General features: G+C 43.0%; 1 protein-coding gene across 2 annotated transcripts in view; it reads left to right on the top strand.

The window, feature by feature from the left end:
- LOC139542893 (metabotropic glutamate receptor 7-like) overlaps positions 1–20,900 on the top strand; it is a 124,361-nt gene that overhangs the window by 92,770 nt on the left and 10,691 nt on the right. For both annotated transcript variants that reach the window (XM_071348850.1, XM_071348849.1), the window contains one exon: positions 2,440–3,375. In XM_071348850.1, coding sequence (XP_071204951.1) covers positions 2,440–3,375 — 936 coding nt within the window. The remainder of the gene's footprint in view (positions 1–2,439; positions 3,376–20,900) is intronic.

Raw genomic sequence — 20,900 nt, 5'->3', positions numbered from 1 at the left:
ACTCAATTCATTTAGGATTTGACAAGACGTATGGACTTGTCAGAGATCGGTTCTACTGGCCACGCATGAAGATGGAAGTAGAGGAGTACTGTAAGTCCTGTGCTCGTTGTGTACAGAGGAAAACACTTCCAAATATAGTTGCTCAGAAGATGAGGACATCGGAGTATGGAATGAAGTGCCTAATACAAACTCTAGGAGCCGAGAAGTGGAAGAGATGTTGGAACCGTTTAGCTTGGACCTAGACATAGTCTGGAATCAAATTACTGGGGAACCTGAAAGAGCAGAACAAGTTGTAGAAGCAATAGAGTCCATTCAAAAAGCTGATGTCGCAACTGGAGTTGAAGCAGATGATAATGAGGCATCTAACTCAATTGAAGAGATTCAAGAAGAGGAACGAGAAGTTCAAAGAGAAGTGAAACTTCGGAGGAAATAGAAGGACCAGGAATAAGAAGATCTCAGAGAGTAAAGAAAGCTCCTGTACTACTTACCTATGATTAACCTGGAGTTCCAAGTATAGCCCCAGTTGTCAGATATTGTTCCACACTATACAAGTAGATTGGATAAGGGAAACACAAATGTATCTCCTTTTCAATTATCTAACAAGGTTTGTCTCAGTTGTAGGTTGAAGAGAGAGTTATTAAGAGTTGACATGGTTACTTATTACATTTCACTTGTGTGTTTTCATGTCATGAGGACATGCCTAATTGTGGTGGGGGGAGAGTGTAATACCCTTGTTAGAACCAATTATTGAGTTTATTCTTGTTATAATGAATTTGTATTATATTTAAAAGGTGATTGAATTGCTCCCAAATTGTAATGTTGTTAATGCATTTCTTTTGAAGAAATATTTCTTTAATGTATAAGTGAATAGGTTGGTTTACTTTTAAGTTTAAGTATTGACCAATACGGTCGGTTGTTAAGCTGTGGCTTAATGGGAGTTGACCTGGTTAACGGGAGGCGTGGGAAAAAAGAGAGGGAGAGAGACGTTGAAAACTACAGGATTTCAATGGGTTTCAATTCCAGAGACTGAGGTCTCGGGCCACGCTCTTTGGCCATGCACACCTGTGGTGGGTTTGGCATCGAAATGAGAATGCATGAGCAGAAAAGAACCACATACGTACTGTAAAATATGGTGTTGGAACTTTGATGTTACGGGAGATTTTTGCTTCCCTGGTCCTGGGGCCCTTGTTAAGCTCCAAGGCATCATGAACTTTACCCAGTACCAGGATATTTTAGCCAAAAACCTGGTTGCCAGGAACCTGAAAATTGGCCACGAGTGAATCTTCCAGGAAGACAGTAACCCCAAGCACACATCAAAATCCACAAAGAAATTGTTAATTGGCCACAAAATCAACATTTTGCAATGACCATCTCAGTCTACGGACATGAAATCCATTGAAAACCTGTGGTTTGAATGGAAGAGGGCAGTCCATAAGCGCAGATGAAGGATATCAAGGATCTGGAAGGATTCTGGGTAAAACTTTATTTGGATTGTCCACATGTAGATGCTCTAAAAAACAAACTATCTACTAACCCTAATCCTATGCCTAACCCTAACCTTAACTCTTATCCTAACCCTAAACTTAAACCTTACCCTAACCCTATCCCTAACCTTAACCCTTATCCTAACCCTATCTCTAACCTTAACTTTAACCCTTACTCTTATTCTAAACCTAACCTTAGCACGCAGTTGCTTATCAAAAGATAGTTTGTTGATAGCATGACCAACTACAGGTGGACTATCCGGACTATCCAAATGAAGTGTGACCAGATTCTGTATGGAAGAATGGTCTACGATCCCTCCTAATATGTTTTCCAATTCCTAAACCATTTTACATAAAGGCTCAGTGCTGTAATTGTTGCAAGGTGAGGCATTGAAAGGTATTGAAAACAGGGGTGTCAATAATATTTACCTTTGTGAGAAATATTTGTATTCCTTGTTAAACAAGCATTAGTTTCAAATAATGTAATTTCCCAATTTATTTGAGTATACAATGTAGCTCAGTATTTGAATTATTTATTTTACACAGTCATTATTGCTCATCTTTATAAAGGGTGTCAATAATTTCGGACCTCACTGTATCTCATCCTGTATCTCATCCTGCATCCAGGCCCATTTGCCTGTCAGGTAGATGCAAACGACTTCATCCCTATCGACTAACACTCTTATCTGAAGTGCTACCTCCACGGCCTGTGGTCACTCTCTGTCTCTCTGTCTCTCTGTCTCTCTCTCTCTCTCTCTCTCTCTCTCTTTTTCTCTCTCTCTCTCTTTTTCACTCTCTCTCTCTCTCTCTCTCTCTCTCTCTCTCTCTCTCTCTCTCTCTCTCTCTCTCTCTCTCTCTCTCTCTCTCTCTCTCTCTCTCTCTCTCTCTCTCTCTCTCTCTCTCTCTCTCTCTCTCTCTCTCTCTCTCTCTCTCTCTCTCTCTCTCTTTCTCTCAGCTGGAGGAGCTGCAGTGGCCAGAGGGGGAGCAGGCGGTCCCTATTTCCATGTGCAGTCTGCCCTGTAAGACAGGTGAGAGGAAGAAGAGGGTGAAGGGCATGCCATGCTGCTGGCACTGTGAGCTGTGTGATGGTTACCAGTACCAGTATGATGAGACCTCATGCCGCCTTTGCTCTTATGACATGAGGCCCAACCCCAACCGGACGGAGTGCCAACCTATCCCCATTGTCAAGCTGGAGTGGCACTCCCCCTGGGCCGTCATTCCCGTGTTCCTCGCCATGCTGGGTATCATCGCCACTATCTTTGTCATGGCAACGTTCATACACCACAACGACACACCCATCGTACGTGCGTCAGGCCGCGAGCTGAGTTACCTGCTGCTGACGGGCATCTTCCTGTGTTACATTATCACCTTCCTGATGATTGCCAAGCCCGACGTGGGCGTGTGCTCCTTCCGGAGGATCTTCCTGGGCCTGGGGATGTGCATCAGCTACGCCGCGCTGCTCACCAAGACCAACCGGATCTACCGGATCTTTGAACAGGGGAAGCAGACAGTGACAGCCCCGCGCTTCATCAGCCCCACCTCCCAGATCGCCATCACCTCCTCCCTCATCTGTCTGCAGCTGCTGGGCGTGCTCGTCTGGTTCGCCGTGGACCCGCCCAACACCATCATCGACTACGACGAGCAGAAGACCATGAACCCCAACCTGGCGCGTGGGGTGCTGAAGTGTGACATCACGGACCTGCAGATGATCTGTTCGCTGGGCTACAGCATCCTGCTAATGGTCACATGTACCATCTACGCTATCAAGACCCGCGACGTGCCAGAAGACTTCAACGAGGCCAAGCCCATCGGCTTCACCATGTACACCACCTGTATAGTCTGGCTGGCCTTCATCCCCATCTTCTTTGGCACAGCCCAGTCTGCAGAGAAGGTGAGTCCTCTCTCTCTCTCTCTCTCTCTCTCTCTCTCTCTCTCTCTCTCTCTCTCTCTCTCTCTCTCTCTCTCTCTCTCTATTCCCTCTCTCTCTCTCTCCCCCCTCTCACTCTCCCTTCTCTCTCTCTCTCTCCCTCCATATCTATTTTTATCTCTCTCTCCCTCTCTCTCTCTCTCTCTCTCTCTCTCTCTCTCTCTCTCTCTCTCTCTCTCTCTCTCTCTCTATTCCCTCTCTCTCTCTCTCCCCCCTCTCACTCTCCCTTCTCTCTCTCTCTCTCCCTCCATATCTATTTTTATCTCTCTCTCTCTCTCTCTCTCTCTCCCTCTCTCTCTCCCCCTCTCTCTCTCTCTCTCTCTCTCTCTCTCTCTCTCTCTCTCTCTCTCCCCCTCTCTCTCTCCCCTCTCTCTCTCTCTCTCTCTCTCTCTCTCTCTCTCTCTCTCTCTCTCTCTCCCTCCCCCTCTCTCTCTCCCCTCTCTCTCTCTCTCTCTCTCTCTCTCCCTCCATACACACACACACACACACACACACACACACACACACAATCACACACACACAATCACACACAGGGTCTGTATGCTAAAGACTCATTTTCTTTTGATTTCAAATTCATATGGCTCAGATGTGCATAATAAAACACACAAGGACTGCAGGAGACATAAATAGGCATTAGAAAGGGGGGGGGGGGTGCTGTGAGATGTAGCAGCTCCTTATGTCATTATCTTAGCTTTCACGCCTGGAGCTCAACACTAGCTATTATGCCTCATCCTGTGGAGGAAGGCTAGGAGGAGGAGAAGGAGGAGGAGGTGGAGGAGGAAGACTAGGAGGAGGTGGAGGAAGAAGTCTAGGAGGTGGAGGAGAAGAAGGATGAAGAGGAAGAGTAGGAGGTGGAGGATGAGGAGGAGGATAAGGAGGAGTTGGAGGAGGAAGAGAAGGAGGAGGAGGTGGAGGAGTAAGAGAAGGAGGAGATGGAGGAGGAGGAAGCGGTGGAGGAAGACTAGGAGGCAGTAGCGGTGCGTGGGTAAATCACTGTGGAAGCCAAGCCAGTAAAAAAGCAATATTACAACTATGTTGTGATAATTGTGTTGTTTGCTCTATAACCCACTTGTTCATACGCCACCGTGATATACAATAAGGCTGTGACAACAAAAAGACAACAGTCACACAGTGGCGGAATATATTTAACTAAACATACGTTTGTTTCATCACAAAACCGCAGAGCAGCATCTGTCCAGTGAAGTCCACAAAGCAAATATTGCTTGTAACCAACAGTTACATGACCTGCAGCATAGTCAAGCAAGTTAATGTTTTCTACAGTTTACTAAACAACTACTAATTTATAACCACAGAGTTACCGTAAGTTAGAACAAAGACAACAGGCGCACTACCTCCGCTATTCTAGCACCATTTCAACTTAAACATTTAAACATCATCAAATCAAAAAGGCTCTACATGCTTAGTTTATTACACTGAAAACAAACTTATAAATAGCAAAACTATTTAGTCCAATCAATGTTGCTAAATACTGTATCATGTGGCTGTCCATGGTACTGATTTCTGTGTGTGCGTGTGCGTGTGTGCGTGTTCAAGTAAAAAAGCTAATTGCCTCACCCTACTTGTAGACTAGTTGAACACCAATGCCATGGGCCTCTCTTTCATGTTGGCAAAACGGTTTATGGCTGTGTCATACAGTACACTTTTTGTTTTTGTTATCATGGGCTACCTAGCTAAAATGCTTGCTAGCCTAACTTCCTCGCATGGGCAACAATGAACCAGCTAAGTTAGCTAACTAGTTAACTTGAGCCTACTATGCTACATCTAGGCTACAATTGAACTTCAATTGTCTCAGGCCAGTGGCACAACATATTAATTTATGGTTAGATCAGAATCGCAGTCATAATCATTGGCCTGTTCAGAGAATTAAGCCCCATCTTCATCCATAGCTTAGGAAAGGGAAGATTTAGCAAGCTAGCTACTGCAGGACATCAGCACAAGCAGACCAGAAACAGACAAGTTTATCTGAAAATTAAGTTTTGTTTAGGATGTAATTTGATTGGTGTGAAGCCAAATCCAAACTGGCCTCCCTTGGGGTGCATTTCGCTGCACCAGGACAAACCACTGCTGAGATCAGCTCAATGCTGATTGGCTAATTATTTTATATGTTTTCCATCAAGTGAGGCTAAATGCTTGCCAGCATCAATCAATCAAATGCTACAGTGGCTTACATGTTGTACTCTTTTGGTCCAGAGAGCATCAGATACATGGGCTACACATAATGAGACAGAGGGGTGCTGTTTGCCCTCGCTGAAATTATTTATCCGGTGAGAGTCAGACCCTTGGGATGTGATGTAAAATTATAAAAACACAGAGACGAAAGAGAAATTATTATTCTTAATATAAAAATACATATACACTACCGGTCAAAAGTTTTAGAACACCTACTCATTCAAGGGTTTTTCTTTATTTTTACTATTTTCTACATTGTAGAATAATAGTGAAGAGATAAAAACTAGGAAATAACACATGGAATCCTGTAGTAACCTAAAAAGTATTAAACAAATCTAAATATATTTTATATTTGAGATTCTTCAAATTTGCCTTGATGACAGCTTTGCACACTCTTGGCATTCTCTCAACCAAATTCACCTGGAATGCTTTTCCAACAGTCTTAAAGGCGTTCCCACATATTCTGAGCACTTGGTGGCTGCTTTTCCTTCACTCTGTGGTCCGACTCATCCCAAACCATCTCAATTGGGTTGAGGTTGGGTGATTGTGGAGGCCAGGTCTTCTGATGCAGCACTCCATCACTCTCCTTCTTGGTCAAATTGCCCTTACACAGCCTGGCTAGTGTTGGGTTATTGTCCTGTTGAACAACAAAAGATAGTCCCACTAAACCCAAACCAGATGGGATGGCGTATGACTGCAGAATGCTGTGGTAGCCATGCTGGTTAAGTGTGTCTTGAATTCTAAATAAATCACAGACAGTGTCACCAGCAAAGCACCATCACACCTTCTCCTCCATGCTTTACGGTGGGAAATACACATGCGATCATCCGTTCACTCACATTGCGTCTCACAAAGACACAGTGGTTGGAAACAAAAATCTCCAGTTTGGACAAATTTCCACTTGTGTAATGTCCATTGCTTGTATTTCTTGGCCCAAGCAAGTCTTTTCGTCTTATTGGTGTCCTTTAATAGTGGTTTCTTTGCAGCAATTCGACTATGAAGGCCTGATTCACACTCCTCTTCATGTCTCCTCTTCATGTCTTAAAGTAATGATGGATTGTCGTTTCTCTTTGCTTATTTGAGCTGTTCTTGCCATAATATGGACTTGGTCTTTTACCAAATAGGGCTATCTTTTGTAAACCCGCCTACCTTGTCACAACACAACTGATTGGCTCAAACGCATTAAGAAGGAAAGAAATTCCACAAATGAACATTTAACAAGGTACACCTGTTAATTGAAATGCATTCCAGGTGACTATCTCATGAAGCTGGTTGAGAGAATGCCAAGAGTGTGCAAAGCTGTCGTCAAAGCAAATGGTGGCTAAATAAAATATATTTAGATTTTTTAAACACTTTTTTGGTTACTACATGATTCCTTATGTGTTATTTCATAATTGTGATGTCTTCACTATTATTCTACAATGTAGAACATATTTAAAATAAAGAAAAACCCTTGAATGAGTAGGTGTTCTAAAACTTTTGACCGGTAGTGTATATTAATCAAATATTTGGAAGAGGAAGACTATGAGGAGTTGGAAGAAGAGGAGGTTGAAGACTAGGAGGAGGAGGTGGAAGAGAGGAAGGAGGAGGTGAAAAAGGGGGATAGATAATCTGAGTCAAGACATTCCATTCCTCGACAAGGTGCACTCTAGAAATGCACTTGACATCAGCAGCTACTGGAGTTGATTGAGAACGTGACATCCTGACCCCCTGTGCTAGTCATTGCTTATCTGAATAGTATTGGACAGAATACAGGTGCATTTATCTGCTCTATTCTTGAGTTGTGTGTGGTGCTTGGCAGGCCTTGTGTACATGTAGCTGAGTAGAAGTTTTCCACTGACAGACTATCAAGGTCGACAGGAAAGTTTTACGCCTAACCATTTGAGTGCCGCCCCGTTCAATATCCTTCCTGCTAGGCTACAGAAAGGGATAGATCACAAACTGATTTTCCTCATCTCAATTTGCCACTGATTTCATAGATGAATTACACTCAGTTAGCCATTAGGAGTTCATTGTGTAGAGCAAGCCCTTAATGTGTCCATCCTCCTTATGCGGTTAACTCATACAGAACACTGGCTATCATCTTACACACACGTAAGCCACAAAAAAACCTACGGCAGTAGCCTCTTGATGCAAGGCTCTTTGTAGGCCCACTCCTGTGGCCTTTAGCAGATAAGGAGTCACAGGGAGCCCTCCATTAACTCCTAAGTGTGTGTGTGTGTGTGTGTGTGTGTGTGTGTGTGTGTGTGTGTGTGTGTGTGTGTGTGTGTGTGTGTGTGTGTGTGTGTGTGTGTGTGTGTGTGTGTGTGTGTGTGTGTGTGTGTGTGTGTGTGTGTGTGTGTGTGTGTGTGTGTGTGTGTGTGTGTGTTGTACGCTTTGCTCCCAGGGACTGATTGCTGTATTTGACCAGACTCCTTATCTCCAAAATACCTTGCACTTGTTGCTTGTGACTGAAAAGCCCCAGAGACGTTTGGTTTTGATTTATCTGGGCCATTCAGGGACTCCCATTATCTAAAGATGTGTGGTGATACGATGCCAGGCAATTCCTAATGTTAAGCATGAGATCCTGTTCATCCTGTTATTGTATCCCGCTTTGATCGCATCGGCTAAAGCTCTGTTGCCGTATTGACTGAATTCTCTGCAGCTCTCCACACCTGTGCCTCCCCACACCCAAACCCATGCTGTGTGAAGCGATGCACACACAGCAACAAAATATCAAGCAGCGCTCTACCCCCTCCACACCTGCACTTGCTCAGTCAGCCACTCAGCAGACAGCACACAGCTAATGACCATGAGAATAACCAGCTTGGGCTAAAGCCAGATTGACTGATTCTACCTCTGACTGGCAGTACTTCAGACAATTGAGAAATAGATGTCTTACTCTGGTTAGAAAAGCAAAGTCAACATACTTCTTGAATAGTGTAACTGAGAGTGGTGAAATCCAGCTAAATTCTGGAACGTGGTCAAATCTTTGAAAAATTAATTGCCCCCTTTTCATCGCCGCAGCAGGTTCTGACATCCTCTGGTCCCATAACAGACAAACATTACATTTGTCTGTTATATTTGAAATAATGGTTTCTGAAAATACCTCAAGTTCCACTAGAGGGAGTCCTTTATTCACCTCTAAACTTTATTTTTTCTTAATTTGAACCATTTTATTTCAATGATGTGCCTTGCATAGAATGTATGTAAAAATATCCACAGTAGCTGATTTGCTTATCCCTTTCTACTGCAGCTTTCTGCCCCCCTTCCCAGGCCATCATTGAAAATATGAATTTGTTCTTAACTGACTTGCCTAGTTAAATAAAGGTCAAATAATTAAATAAAAATTATAGAACCTTTGACCCACATTTTCAATATAACAATTACTTCTGGTGCTACCACTAAGATCTGGAAGGTGGTGCATGTCCTTCCCCTTTACAAAGGTGGAGATCCTTCTGACCTAGATAACTACTGTGTCATGCCCTGACCTTAGATAGCCTTTTTATTTCTCTATTGGTTAGGTCAGAGTGTGATTTGGGTGGGGATTCTAGTTTTTCTATTTCTTTGTTGGCCGGGTATGGTTCCCAATCAGAGGCAGCTGTCTATCGTTGTCTCTGATTGGGGATCATACTTAGGCAGCATTTTTTCCACCTTTAGTTTGTGGGATCTTGTTTTTGTGTTAGCGCAACAAAACTTTACGTGTCGTTTTATCTTTTCTTGCTTTTGGTGTTCATTTAATAAAGTTATGATGTACGCCTACCACGCTGCACCTTGGTCCTATCCTTCCATCAATGAATGTAACAGAAGATCCCACCACTAACGGACCAAGCAGCGTGGCCAGGAGGAGCAGACATCCTGGACATGGGAGGAGATCTTGGACGGTAAGGGATCCTGGATGTGGAAGGAGATCCAGGCAGGAAAGGATCGCCTTCCATGGGAGCAGACGGAGGCAGCGAGAGAGGAACAACAACGACACTGGGGTTCGTGACCACAACGGAAGCCCGAGAGGCAGCCCCCCAAAACATTTTTTGGTGGTCACACATGGTGGTTGGCGGAGCCAGGGTTTAAACCAGAGCCAACTCCCCGCACTCACCATGGGGAGCGCGTGCCAGGGCAAGCACCATGTTTTGCGGTGATCAGTGCGCATCCACAGCCCGGTGCGTGCTGTGCCAGCTCCCCGCACTTGCTGTGCGAAAGTGGGCATCTGTCCAGGACGGGTGGTGCCGGCTCAGCGCGCTTGGTCTCCAGTGCGCCTCCTCAGTCCAGGATATCTTGCACCGGCTCTACGCGCTGTATCTCCGGTGCGCCTTCACAGCCCAGTGCGTCCTGTGCCAGCTCCCCGCACGTGCGAAGGTGGTCCTTTGTCCAGGACGCGTTGTGCCAGCTCTACGCTCCAGACCTCCAGTGCACCTCCACGGTCCAGTATATCCTGTGCCAGCTCCATGCACCCGGCATCCAGTGCGTGTCTCCAACCTGGTACGTCCTGTGCCTGCTCCACGCACGAAGCCTCCAGTGATGATCCATGGCACGAAGCCTCCAGTGATGATCCTTGGCCCGAAGCCTCCAGTGATGATCCATGTCCCGAAGCCTCCAGTGATGATCCATGGCCCGGAGCCTCCTGTGATGATCCATGGCCCGAAGCCTCCAGTGATGATCCATGGCCCGAAGCCTCCAGTGATGATCCATGGCCCGGAGCCTCCAGAGAGAATCCAAGGTCCGGAGTCTCCAGCGACGATCGGCAGTCCGGAGTCTCCAGCGACGGTCGGCGGTCCAGAGCCTCCAGCGACGTTCTGCAGTCCAGAACCTCCAGCGAAAGTCTGCGGTCCAGAGCCTCCAGCGACGGTTCCCAGTCCGGAGCCTCCAGCGGGGGTTCCCAGTCCGGAGCCTTCTGCGACGATCTACGGTCCGGAGTCCCCGGTGACGATCTACGGTCCGGAGTCCCCGGCGACGAACTACGGTCCGGAGTGCCCGGCGACGATCTACGGTCCGGAGTCCCCGGCGATGATCCACGGTTCGATTCCTCCGGCGATGAGTCACGGTCCGGAGCTTCCGGCGACGATCCCCGCACCAGAGGCGCCACCGAAGTTGGCGGAGTGGGGTCTACGTCCCGCACCGGAGCCGCCACCGAGGGTAGATGCCCACCCGGACCCTCCCCCATAGAGTCAGGTTTTGCGGCCGGAGTCCACACCTTTGGAGGGGGGGGGGAGTACTGTCACGCCCTGACCTTAGAGAGCCTTTTTATTTCTCTATTTGGTTAGGTCAGGGTGTGATTTGGGTGGGCATTCTAGTTCTAGTAATTCTAGTAATTTCTTTGTTGGCCGGGTATGGTTCCCAATCAGAGGCAGCTGTCTATCGTTGTCTCTGATTGGGGATCATACTTAGGCATCCTTTTTTCCACCTTTAGTTTGTGGGATCTTGTTTTTGTATAGTTGCTGTGTTAGCGCTACAAAACTTTACGTGTCGTTTATTTTTTCTTGCTTTTGGTGTTCATTTAATAAAGTTATGATGTACGCCTACAACGCTGCACCTTGGTCCGATCCTTCCATCAACGAACGTAACATACTGCCCCATTTCTAAACTATCTTGCCTTGCAAAAATATTAGAATCACTGGCAAACTCTCAGCGAATAACTTTTTTTAACTTAAAATTATATTCTTGATGTGTACTAGTCTGGTTTTAGACCTGGACATATCAACATTTCACCAGCAATGCTTGTCTTAAATTATATATTTGTATTTTTTATTTATTTCACCTTTATTTAAGCAGGTAGGCCAGTTGAGAACAAGTTCTCATTTACAACTGCGACCTGGCCAAGATAAAGCAAAGCAGTGCGACAAAACAACAACACAGAGTTACACATAAACAAACGTACAGTCAATAACACAATAGAAAAATCTATGTACAGTGTGTGCAAATGTAGAAAAGTAGGGAGGTAAGGTAATAAATAGGCCATGGAGGCGAAATAATTACAATTTAGCAAATTAACACCGGAATAACAGATGTGCAGATGATGATGTGCAAGTAGAGAATAGAGATACTGGGGTGCAAAAGACCAAGAGGATAAGTAACAATATGGGGATATTAAATTGCTTAGATCATAGGAATCACTGTGCTGCCATATTTATAGATCTATCCAAGGCCTTTGATACTGTCGCCCCCCCCCCCCCCCCCCCACTCATTGAAAGGTCTCTAAAATGGGCCTCGACTAGGCGTCTTGTAAATGGTTTGGGAACTAACTATCTGTCAGACAGGACACAATTTATGCTTTCTGATGGTGTCAAGTTAAGTTACCTATCCTCTTTACTATTTAAACAGTACCAGTCAAAAGTTTGGACATTCAAGGGTTTTTCTTTATTTTTAATATTGACTATATTGTAGAATAACAGTGAAGACATTAAAACTATGAAATAACACATGGAATCATGTAGTAACCAAAAAAGTGTTAAATAAATCAAAATATATTTGAGATTTGAGATTCTTCAAATAGGCACCATTTACGTTGATGACAACTTTGAACACTCTTGGCAGTCTCTCAACCAGCTTCATGAGGTAGTCACCTGGAATGCATTTCAATTAACAGTTGTGCATTGTTAAAAGTTAATTTGGTGAATTTCTTTCCTTCTTAATTTGTTTGAGCCAATCAGTTGTGTTGTGACAAGGTAGGGGTGGTATACAGAAGATAGCCCTATTTGGTAAAAGACCAAGTCCATATTATGGCAAGAACAGCTCAAATAAGCAAAGAGAAACGACAGTCCATATTTACTTTAAGACATGAAGGTCAGTCAATGCGAAACATTTCAAGAACTTTTATCGTTTCTTCAAGTGCAGTCGGAAAAACCACCAAGTGCATTGATGAAACTGGCTCTCATGAGGACCGCCACAGGAAAGGAAGACCCAGAGTTCCTTCTGCTACAGAAGATAAGTTCATTAGAGTTAACTGCACCTCAGATAGCAGTCCAAATAAATGCTTCACAGAGTTCAAGTAACAGACACATCTCAACATCAACTTTCAGAGGAGACTGCATGAATCAGGCCTTCATGGTTGAATTGCTGCAAAGAAACCACTACTAAAGGACACCAATAATAAGAAGAGACTTGCTTGGGCCAAGAAATACAAGCAATGGACACGAATAAGAAGAAGAGACTTGCTTGGGCCAAGAAACACGAGCAATGGACATTAGACTGGTGGAAATCTATCCTTTGGTCTGATGAGTCACAAATTTGAGATTTTCTATCCAACCGGCGTGTCTTTGTGAGACGCAAAGTAGGTGAATGGATGATCTCCGCATGTGTGGTTCCCACCATGAACCATGGAGGAGGAGGTGTGATGGTGTGGGGGTGCTTTGCTGGTGACACTGTCTGTGATTTATGTAGAATTCAAGGCACACTTAATCAGCATGGCTATCACAGCATTCTGCAGCGATATGCCATCCCATCTGGTTTGCACTTAGTGGGAATATCATTTATTTTTCAACAGGACAATGACCCAACACACCTCCAGGCTGTGTAAAGGTTATTTGACCAAGAAGGAGAGTGATGGAGTGCTGCATCAGATGACCTGGCCTCCACAATCCCCTGATCTCAACCCAATTGAGATGTTTAGTCACGCCTGCTCCCACTCTCCATCCCTGATGCTCGAGGGTACCAGGCTGCCCTACATTACGCACTCCTGCCACCATCATTACGCACACCTGCTTTCCTCATCACGTGCATCAGCGATTCATTGCACTCACCTAGACTCAATCACCGTGTTATTACCTCCCCTATATCTATCTGTTCCCCAGCTCTGCTCCCCGCTTCTGCATTGATTGTCATATCTCTGTTTTACCCGGTTCTGACACTGTTCCTGTCCTGTTCCATGTCTGTGTAAATTAAATGTTCACTCTCCATACCTGCTTCTCATCTCCAGCGTCGGTTCTTACAGGTTTGGGATGAGTTGGACCGCAGAGTGAAGGAAAAGCAGCCAAGCTCTCAGTATATCAGTGAACTCCTTCAAGACTGTTGGAAAAGTATTCCTCGTGAAGCTGGTTGAGAGAATGCCAAGAGTGTGCAAAGCTGTCATCAATGCAAAGGGTGGCTACTTTGAATAATCTAAAATCGAAAATATTTTTTGATTAACATTTTTTTTGGTTACTACATGTTTCCACGTGTATTATTTCATAGTTTTGAAGCCTTCACTATTATCCTACAATGTAGAAAATAGAAAAAATATAGAAAAACCCTTGAGTAGAATGAGTAGGTGTGACCAAACTTTTGACTGGTACTGTATATAAATAATATTGGTCTATCTGCAAAACCTGAAACATTCATCTGTATGCAGATGACACTGTTATGTATGCTATTGCCCCTAAGGCTGACCAGGCTATGTTGGAACTGTAATCAGATTTTGTCACCTTGCAGAAACTCTTTGTTGATTTAAAATGTGTACCTAATGCAGATTTTTTTTTTTTTAATTGATACTGTTTTCTGATTCTCATAGAAATATTTCAGATGTCTTACACCAGTGGTCACCAACCAGTCAATCTTCAAGACATTCTCTGTCAATCACCAAACATCTCTGTAGAAAAGCCAACAATAAAGGCTTGCACCTTTGTAACTACGTTTCTTGTTGCGCTGTTGGCGTTCGCTGCAATTGATTCAGAAGCCCACTGGGTAGGTAAAGTGTTCCCATGTTGAACCATTTCATTTATGTGAAAAGACAAACTACCCAGCCAGAGAGAGACTGGCAAAAAAATAGAGCAAAGAGCTACTGTTTTTATGAGTGAGTTTATGTCTAAGTTTGAATTCAGCACTGTCAACACTGTTACAAAACATAAAATGTTCTTCTCCCTACTTCAACTCGCTCTGCAGCTGCAGTGAATGAGTAACCAAGTGTATCGATAGCCATGCATTTTAATTTTTATTAGCAGCTTGTGTCTATTTTAGTATTGAAGAATATTTCACTTTCTCTGGTCGTAGGTAGAACATTAATTTGTGCATGAGGCAGATGCGGTGTGACTCAAGTTTCGCCATCAGGTGGAAGACAGTTTCCCTTCTCTCTGATCAGTCTTACCAGAGGAAAGGAAGGAGAGAGCAGGGACAATGACAGACGGACCCTCTGCTGCTCTGTCCCTCCCTCCCCTGAGACTAATGCCGTGTTCAAAACAACTGGTAACTCGGAAATATCCAACTTTTGACTTCAGTGCGTTCAAGACAACTGGGAACTCTGAAAAAAACGAGATCCGACTGGGGAAAAATAGTTTTGATCAGTTATCCAACACGGAATTCCAAGTTGGAAATTCTAGCACCTTTCTAGAACTCCGACTTTCTGACATGGAGATCACTTATGTCATGATTTTACCTCGTTTTCCCCACCGTGTTCCCAGTTGTCTTGAAAGCACTATGACCATCAGATGCAGGTAACATCTGTCCAGTAAAATATAAAAACTAATTATTTACAAATTATTTAAATTTATGCTCAGCTGTGCCTCGCAAGTGCTACACCAACAAATACATTTTGTTATCAAAATGTTGTTATCAGAGTTTTCAAATATAATATGATCTTAGAAGAACAATATTGTCAGGCCAAGCATAGCTATGTTGTGATAATGTATTAGGCCTACTCAAATCTGAGCGGTAGAGCTTGGCTTGCTTTTTTACCGCGAAAGTGATCTTGACTCAGAAAATGTTGGTGACCACTGGGTTACACATTTATGCATTGGATGGTTCTTTCATTGAGCAGGTTCCGGCCTATAAATATCTGGGCTTTTGGATTGACAATAATCTGACGTTTAAAAAACATACGGATGAGCTAGTTCATTTGTAACGCTCGTCGGAAGGATGAGACCAAGGTGCAGCGTTGTACGTGTTCATGCTTCTTTATTAAATCCGAACACCAAACAAAACAACAAAAGAACAACGAACGTCACGTTCTGAAGGCTACACAGAGCTAACAAAAAACAACGTCCGACAACCTAAGGTGGCAAAACAGGCTGCCTAAGTATGATTCCCAATCAGAGACAACGATAGACAGCTGTCCCTGATTGAGAACCATACCCGGCCAAAACATAGAAACACAAGTCATAGAAATAAAGAACATAGAATGCCCACCCAAATCACACCCTGACCAAACCAAATAAAGACATTAAAATGCTCTCTATGGTCAGGGCGTGACATAATTAGCTGAGGTTTAAAGTAGGCTTATTTTATATAACTAGATTTCCTGACAGTTCTTGACTAGAGTAGTCACTGCCGCATTCCGATAAATGGAGTCACCATAAACCTTTGGATGCCGTCTACCATAGAGGCGTTTTAATATGCATCCTGTATCAAAATGTTGGCAGGTCCTCATTAAAATCCTGTAGATTACTCCATTATTCCCTTTCTGTTTACAAAGTTCTACTACACAAGCGTCCGACCTACCTCACTTTAAAAATATGAGACACCAAACCCGTTCACAGGGATGGTTAACTCTCGGGGTTCCACTAGTACGTACCGATCTAGATAAATCCCCCCATTTTTGGAATAGCCTACAGAACTCCCTACATCTCAACTTTCTGGTGCCTCTAGGGCAGTTTGGGACTTTAATGTTGAGTGAATTTATTTTAAACTGTTTGGATTGAATGTATACTATTTTATTTGGGGTGTTTGAAGCTGTAGTGTTGATTCTGTAATTTGTAGTTTATCTTAATTTATTGATCATTTTGAATGTGTTATATTGTTGTCCTCAGTACACCATTGTAAATGAGACCCTGGTCTCAATGTCCCCTGAATAAATCAAAGTTAAATACAAATAAATAACCAGCTTCCAAATGCAATTTGTTTAATGTTCCACTGCCATCCACTCAGTAGGAATGGGGAATGATCCAACCGAACATAACTGTTGGAATGAAACTACATATAAGGGATTGTGAGAAATTCTGTAATAAGCATGTGTAACTGTGTTTTATTCAAGCAAACCTGCAAATAACATTGGTCAATTAATTGTTGCCATATTGTCTGTTGTTTTTTTTAACCAAAATGTCTAACATTCTGGAGGGATCAGGTATCAGTGTACAGCCTATAGGGAGGAGGTCAGAGACCTGGCCGTGTGGTGCCAGGACAACAACCTCTCCCTCAACGTGATCAAGACAAAGGAGATGATTGTGGACTACAGGAAAAAGAGGACCGAGGACGCCCCCATTCTCATCGACGGGGCTGCAGTGGAGCAGGTTGAGAGCTTCAAGTTCCTTGGTGTTCATATCACCAACAAACTAACATGGTCCAAGCACACCAAGTTTACCCATTTCATTTGAATGTCTCAAGTTAGAATCTCTGAGTAATCTCTAACTCTATATCATTCATTCAATTTTGACCGAGTGAAAACCACCTGTGTAAAGAACTCCTGACACCAAACAAACTTTCCCCTAAAACCATATAAACTTCCACAAGGGTTAACCTCACTCGGAAAAGGAAACTTGTGTTAAATCAAACTTCTTTACCTCAACACGTCTTAACAAGCAGTTCAAGTCTTGTAATATGGCACTTGTGCAAATGTGAACTTCTTAAAGTCAGGGCAAGCTGCCAAGTTAGATTACGTGGTTAAGGCAAGAAGCGTTGAAGCATATCCTCCCAACTTTAGGGGCAGAAAAACGACACAGTCTGCAATACGGTTGTCTTTTAGCAAATTTGACAATAATTAGACTTGGCATTTTCTTTGTCAAGGCACTTTGCCTTCCTGAATTGATACTGTACTTTGGATGCTTACTGTCTCTGCCTGAGTTTGCATATCTAGAACCTTGAACAGCATTCAATGCACACCAACATTTTACAATCAACAGAAGGAGAACTGTGGGAAGCAGGGGCATTAAATTAAGCTCTAGCCTTATTATAGTGGTTAGAGATTGAGAATATGTTCTTAAAGGAGGGATATCTTTTTAACAAGATAATACCAGGCCAAGAGGGCAACCTTAAAGGATGCATTAAGCTGAGCACATGACGATAACAACTATAATGTAAGTAGCCTAAAGTGCATGGGTGGCAAGTTAGTGGTTAGAGCGTTAGTCCAGTAACCGAAACGGTTGCTGGTTTGAACACCCTAGCCGAGAAGATTAAAAATCTGTTGATATACTCTTGAGCAAGGGACTTAACCCTAATTTGTTCCAGGGGTGCCATTTTACCATTGCTGTAAAACAACACATTTCACTGCACCTATCCGGTGTGTGACATTCTTATTTTGTTGTTGTTGCATCAAGTCAGTATATCCAAGTGCTACAGCACTTCACAATCATATAAATAGACATAGCCGTTGAGTATACTACAGTTTTTGGCGTGTTAAACAAACAGCTATATTCCAATCACATTTATGGCAGTCTAGATCTTCTGACTGTATTTTTTTATTTACACTTACAGCCTAACAAGGCTGATGTTTGATCACCTCCTGTAATATCCCAAAACGTCATCTCTGTGCCAGTGTCATTAGCCCATGCATTTACAGCATGCGAAAGACAGCCAGTCAGACAGTCTATGATAGGACCATTCATGAGCAGAGAGGAAGGGTCCCCAGAACAGCAGCATACACTTCCTCCTGATCTGACTGAAAAAGTAGGCTACCCCAAAACAACAAGAGACTTGCAGGTAGATGAGAGGACAATGCAAATCCCCCAGATCCATTATTGAAGGTGTTTTCCAACAGGGCAGGAGAGCATCCTAATTGTAACTCTACTGAATGGTGTCTTTATCTCTGTGTGCATTTATGATCCCCAATTTATACCAGACTAAATTGCTTGTGCTGTACATCCCGTGGGTATAATTATCTAAAAACCTTCCCCAGATTTTTGTCTGTGCAGATAGAAGGCTGTTGACGGTTTGCTTCCCTGTTATCTGTATGTTGGCGTTTGCCGATGCTTGTCATTGAGAAGTTAAATTTCAGACTCAGTCGTTTGATTCCTGATGATTATCTTAATAAATCATTACTGCAGCTATAAATAGAGAGTTGCCAAGCAGTTGGGAAATTGGCTTCATGTATTTATTTATGTTAAAGCAATAGGAATTCATTATACATGCTCTGTGACAAGCTTAGCATTCCTGTGGTGTGTGAGAGGGATGCGAATTTGGCTCAAGCTCCCACTGAAGCACTCTAAAGAACCCTGTCTGTGTTACAGGAGCTTGGGCAGCTAACTACCAATAACGGTGCGTGTTAGTGTATTTGTATGCGCATGTGCATACGTATGTGTGTGTACGTGTATGCCTCTTACACTTCTTGTGGGCTACTGTAGAGAAATCAGGTCTCTTACATAGTCAATGAATCTCTGATAGGGTCAGCAATGCAGTAGATAGTCTCATTACAAGCTTATTTTAGCAGTGTTTTAATAGCTCGCACCAAACTCTGTGTGGTGATGGTGATGGTGTTGCTATGGATACCAGACATGGAAACATAGCTAGCGGTGGAGATCCTCTGGTGATGAGCAATTATAATGCATGGAACACTGCAGGGTTTGATCAATATACCCAATTACACATGCTGTAAATTGACAGCAACGCAATCGGGAAAATACGTGCAACAATTCCATTGTCTTCTGTTTCTAATGGTGTGGAACAAAAGGCATTGATACTGTATGAGCACCATGATATTCGTTCGGTTATTAATGCATGGTGAGACAGATCTCTCGCTCTGATGTCGCTCCGCAGAGAAAGAGAGAGAGAGAAAGAAGGAAAGAGAGTGGAGAGAGAGATGATGTTGATAATGTTGGTATTTGAATGAGTTGCCGAGATCAGACGAAAAAGCCATGACTGGCATGTAAATGTCTGTGTAGAATGTGTGCAAGGCGTTACCATGGCTGGTGCCATTTGCTGAGGAAAACACTATGCAAATGGTGACATTTCCTCTCATACAGATTCAGTCAGTTTTACTGCCATACAGATATTTACTACTGTATCTCCCTCACTACAGGGTGTCAGAAAATAAGTGGCATTTCAATATTTTAAGTACCATAGCTCAGTTTTAAGTAGATTTTTCATGGACTGCTCTTCAAACACAGATATGTGCCCTCTTACGTGTTTCAGCCTAATCTAAGACTCTTGAAGGAAACAAGTGCCTCTTGCGGGTATGTGAACTACATAGCTGCTTGAACAATGATTGCCTTCTAAGAATACGGTTACATAATTCAGAACAAACTGAAATTATAGCCTGATTAAAGGTTATGCAAGCTCAGAGTGTTTGAAAATTCAAGTATGAATGGTGTTATGGTGTCCGTCTTGTTGAGCTTAATCGTAATCTTCTTAAATGTACAGTTAAATACCTCAGTCAGGCCGAGGACAGTCCAATGACTAATCTAAAGGTGCTGAGAGTTCAGAGAGATAAAGAGTCATATTTGCTAATTCACTTTTTCTAGGTCAAGGTTCACCAAGGAGTGCGATGAGAGAAGTTATAACGCCATTTAACATCCACATGCGTGATGCTACAGCATCCATTTTGCGCCAGAAAGCTCAATATACATCAGCTATTGCAGTGGAGAGGCGATAAGTGAGTCATGCAATACTGAAGAAACTGCTGATACATACAGTACACTATGGAGAGTAGGCAAGTGTCTAATATACAGTGATTTCCAAAAGTTTTCAGACAGTGACACATTTTATGTTGTTTTGGCTTTGTACTCCAGCACTTTGGATTTGAAATAATACAATGGCTTGATTAAGGATAGTCCTTAATGAATCGTGAATAATGATAAGTGAGAAAGTTACAGACGCACAAATATCATACCTCCAAGACATTCTAACTAACCTCTCCCTATTACTATACCAGGGGAGGTTAGCATGTCTTGTGGGTTATGATATTTGTGCATTTGTAACTTTTATTCAGGACTATCCTTATTCATGATAGCATCCACATTAATGTAGAAGTGTTTAGAAACATATTCTATTCTTATTTACAATAAAAGTACAAAAAAAAAAAAATCTAAAATGAGACAACACATTATTTACCATTCATTTTTACTGGCCACAAAATAATCTGAAACACTACCAAAACAAACAGCAAATGCATCCAAACAAGTATGTAGAGTTACAAGCTTGACGTAATCATTGCATGCTAGAAATATGGGACCAAACACTGAACTTTTGACTACTTTATTTATACGAATCTTTAGGGGTGTAAATCATTTTTACACCTACCTTTTTGAGGAAACAAATATTTATTTACAGTACTCTGGATTGTTAATTGGACTCGTTCTGTCATTTCAAATCTAATCAAATTGTATTAGTCACATACGTCGAATACAACAGGTGTAGACCTTACAGTGAAATGCTTACTTACGAGCCCCTAACCAACAGTGCAGTTTCAAAAAACACGGATAAGAATA

This window comes from Salvelinus alpinus, chromosome 17 (assembly GCF_045679555.1).
Source record: "Salvelinus alpinus chromosome 17, SLU_Salpinus.1, whole genome shotgun sequence".
Lineage (NCBI taxonomy): Eukaryota > Metazoa > Chordata > Actinopteri > Salmoniformes > Salmonidae > Salvelinus > Salvelinus alpinus.
The sequence above is the reverse complement of the archived record's forward strand: the minus strand, read 5'-3'. Positions and strand labels throughout refer to the sequence as shown.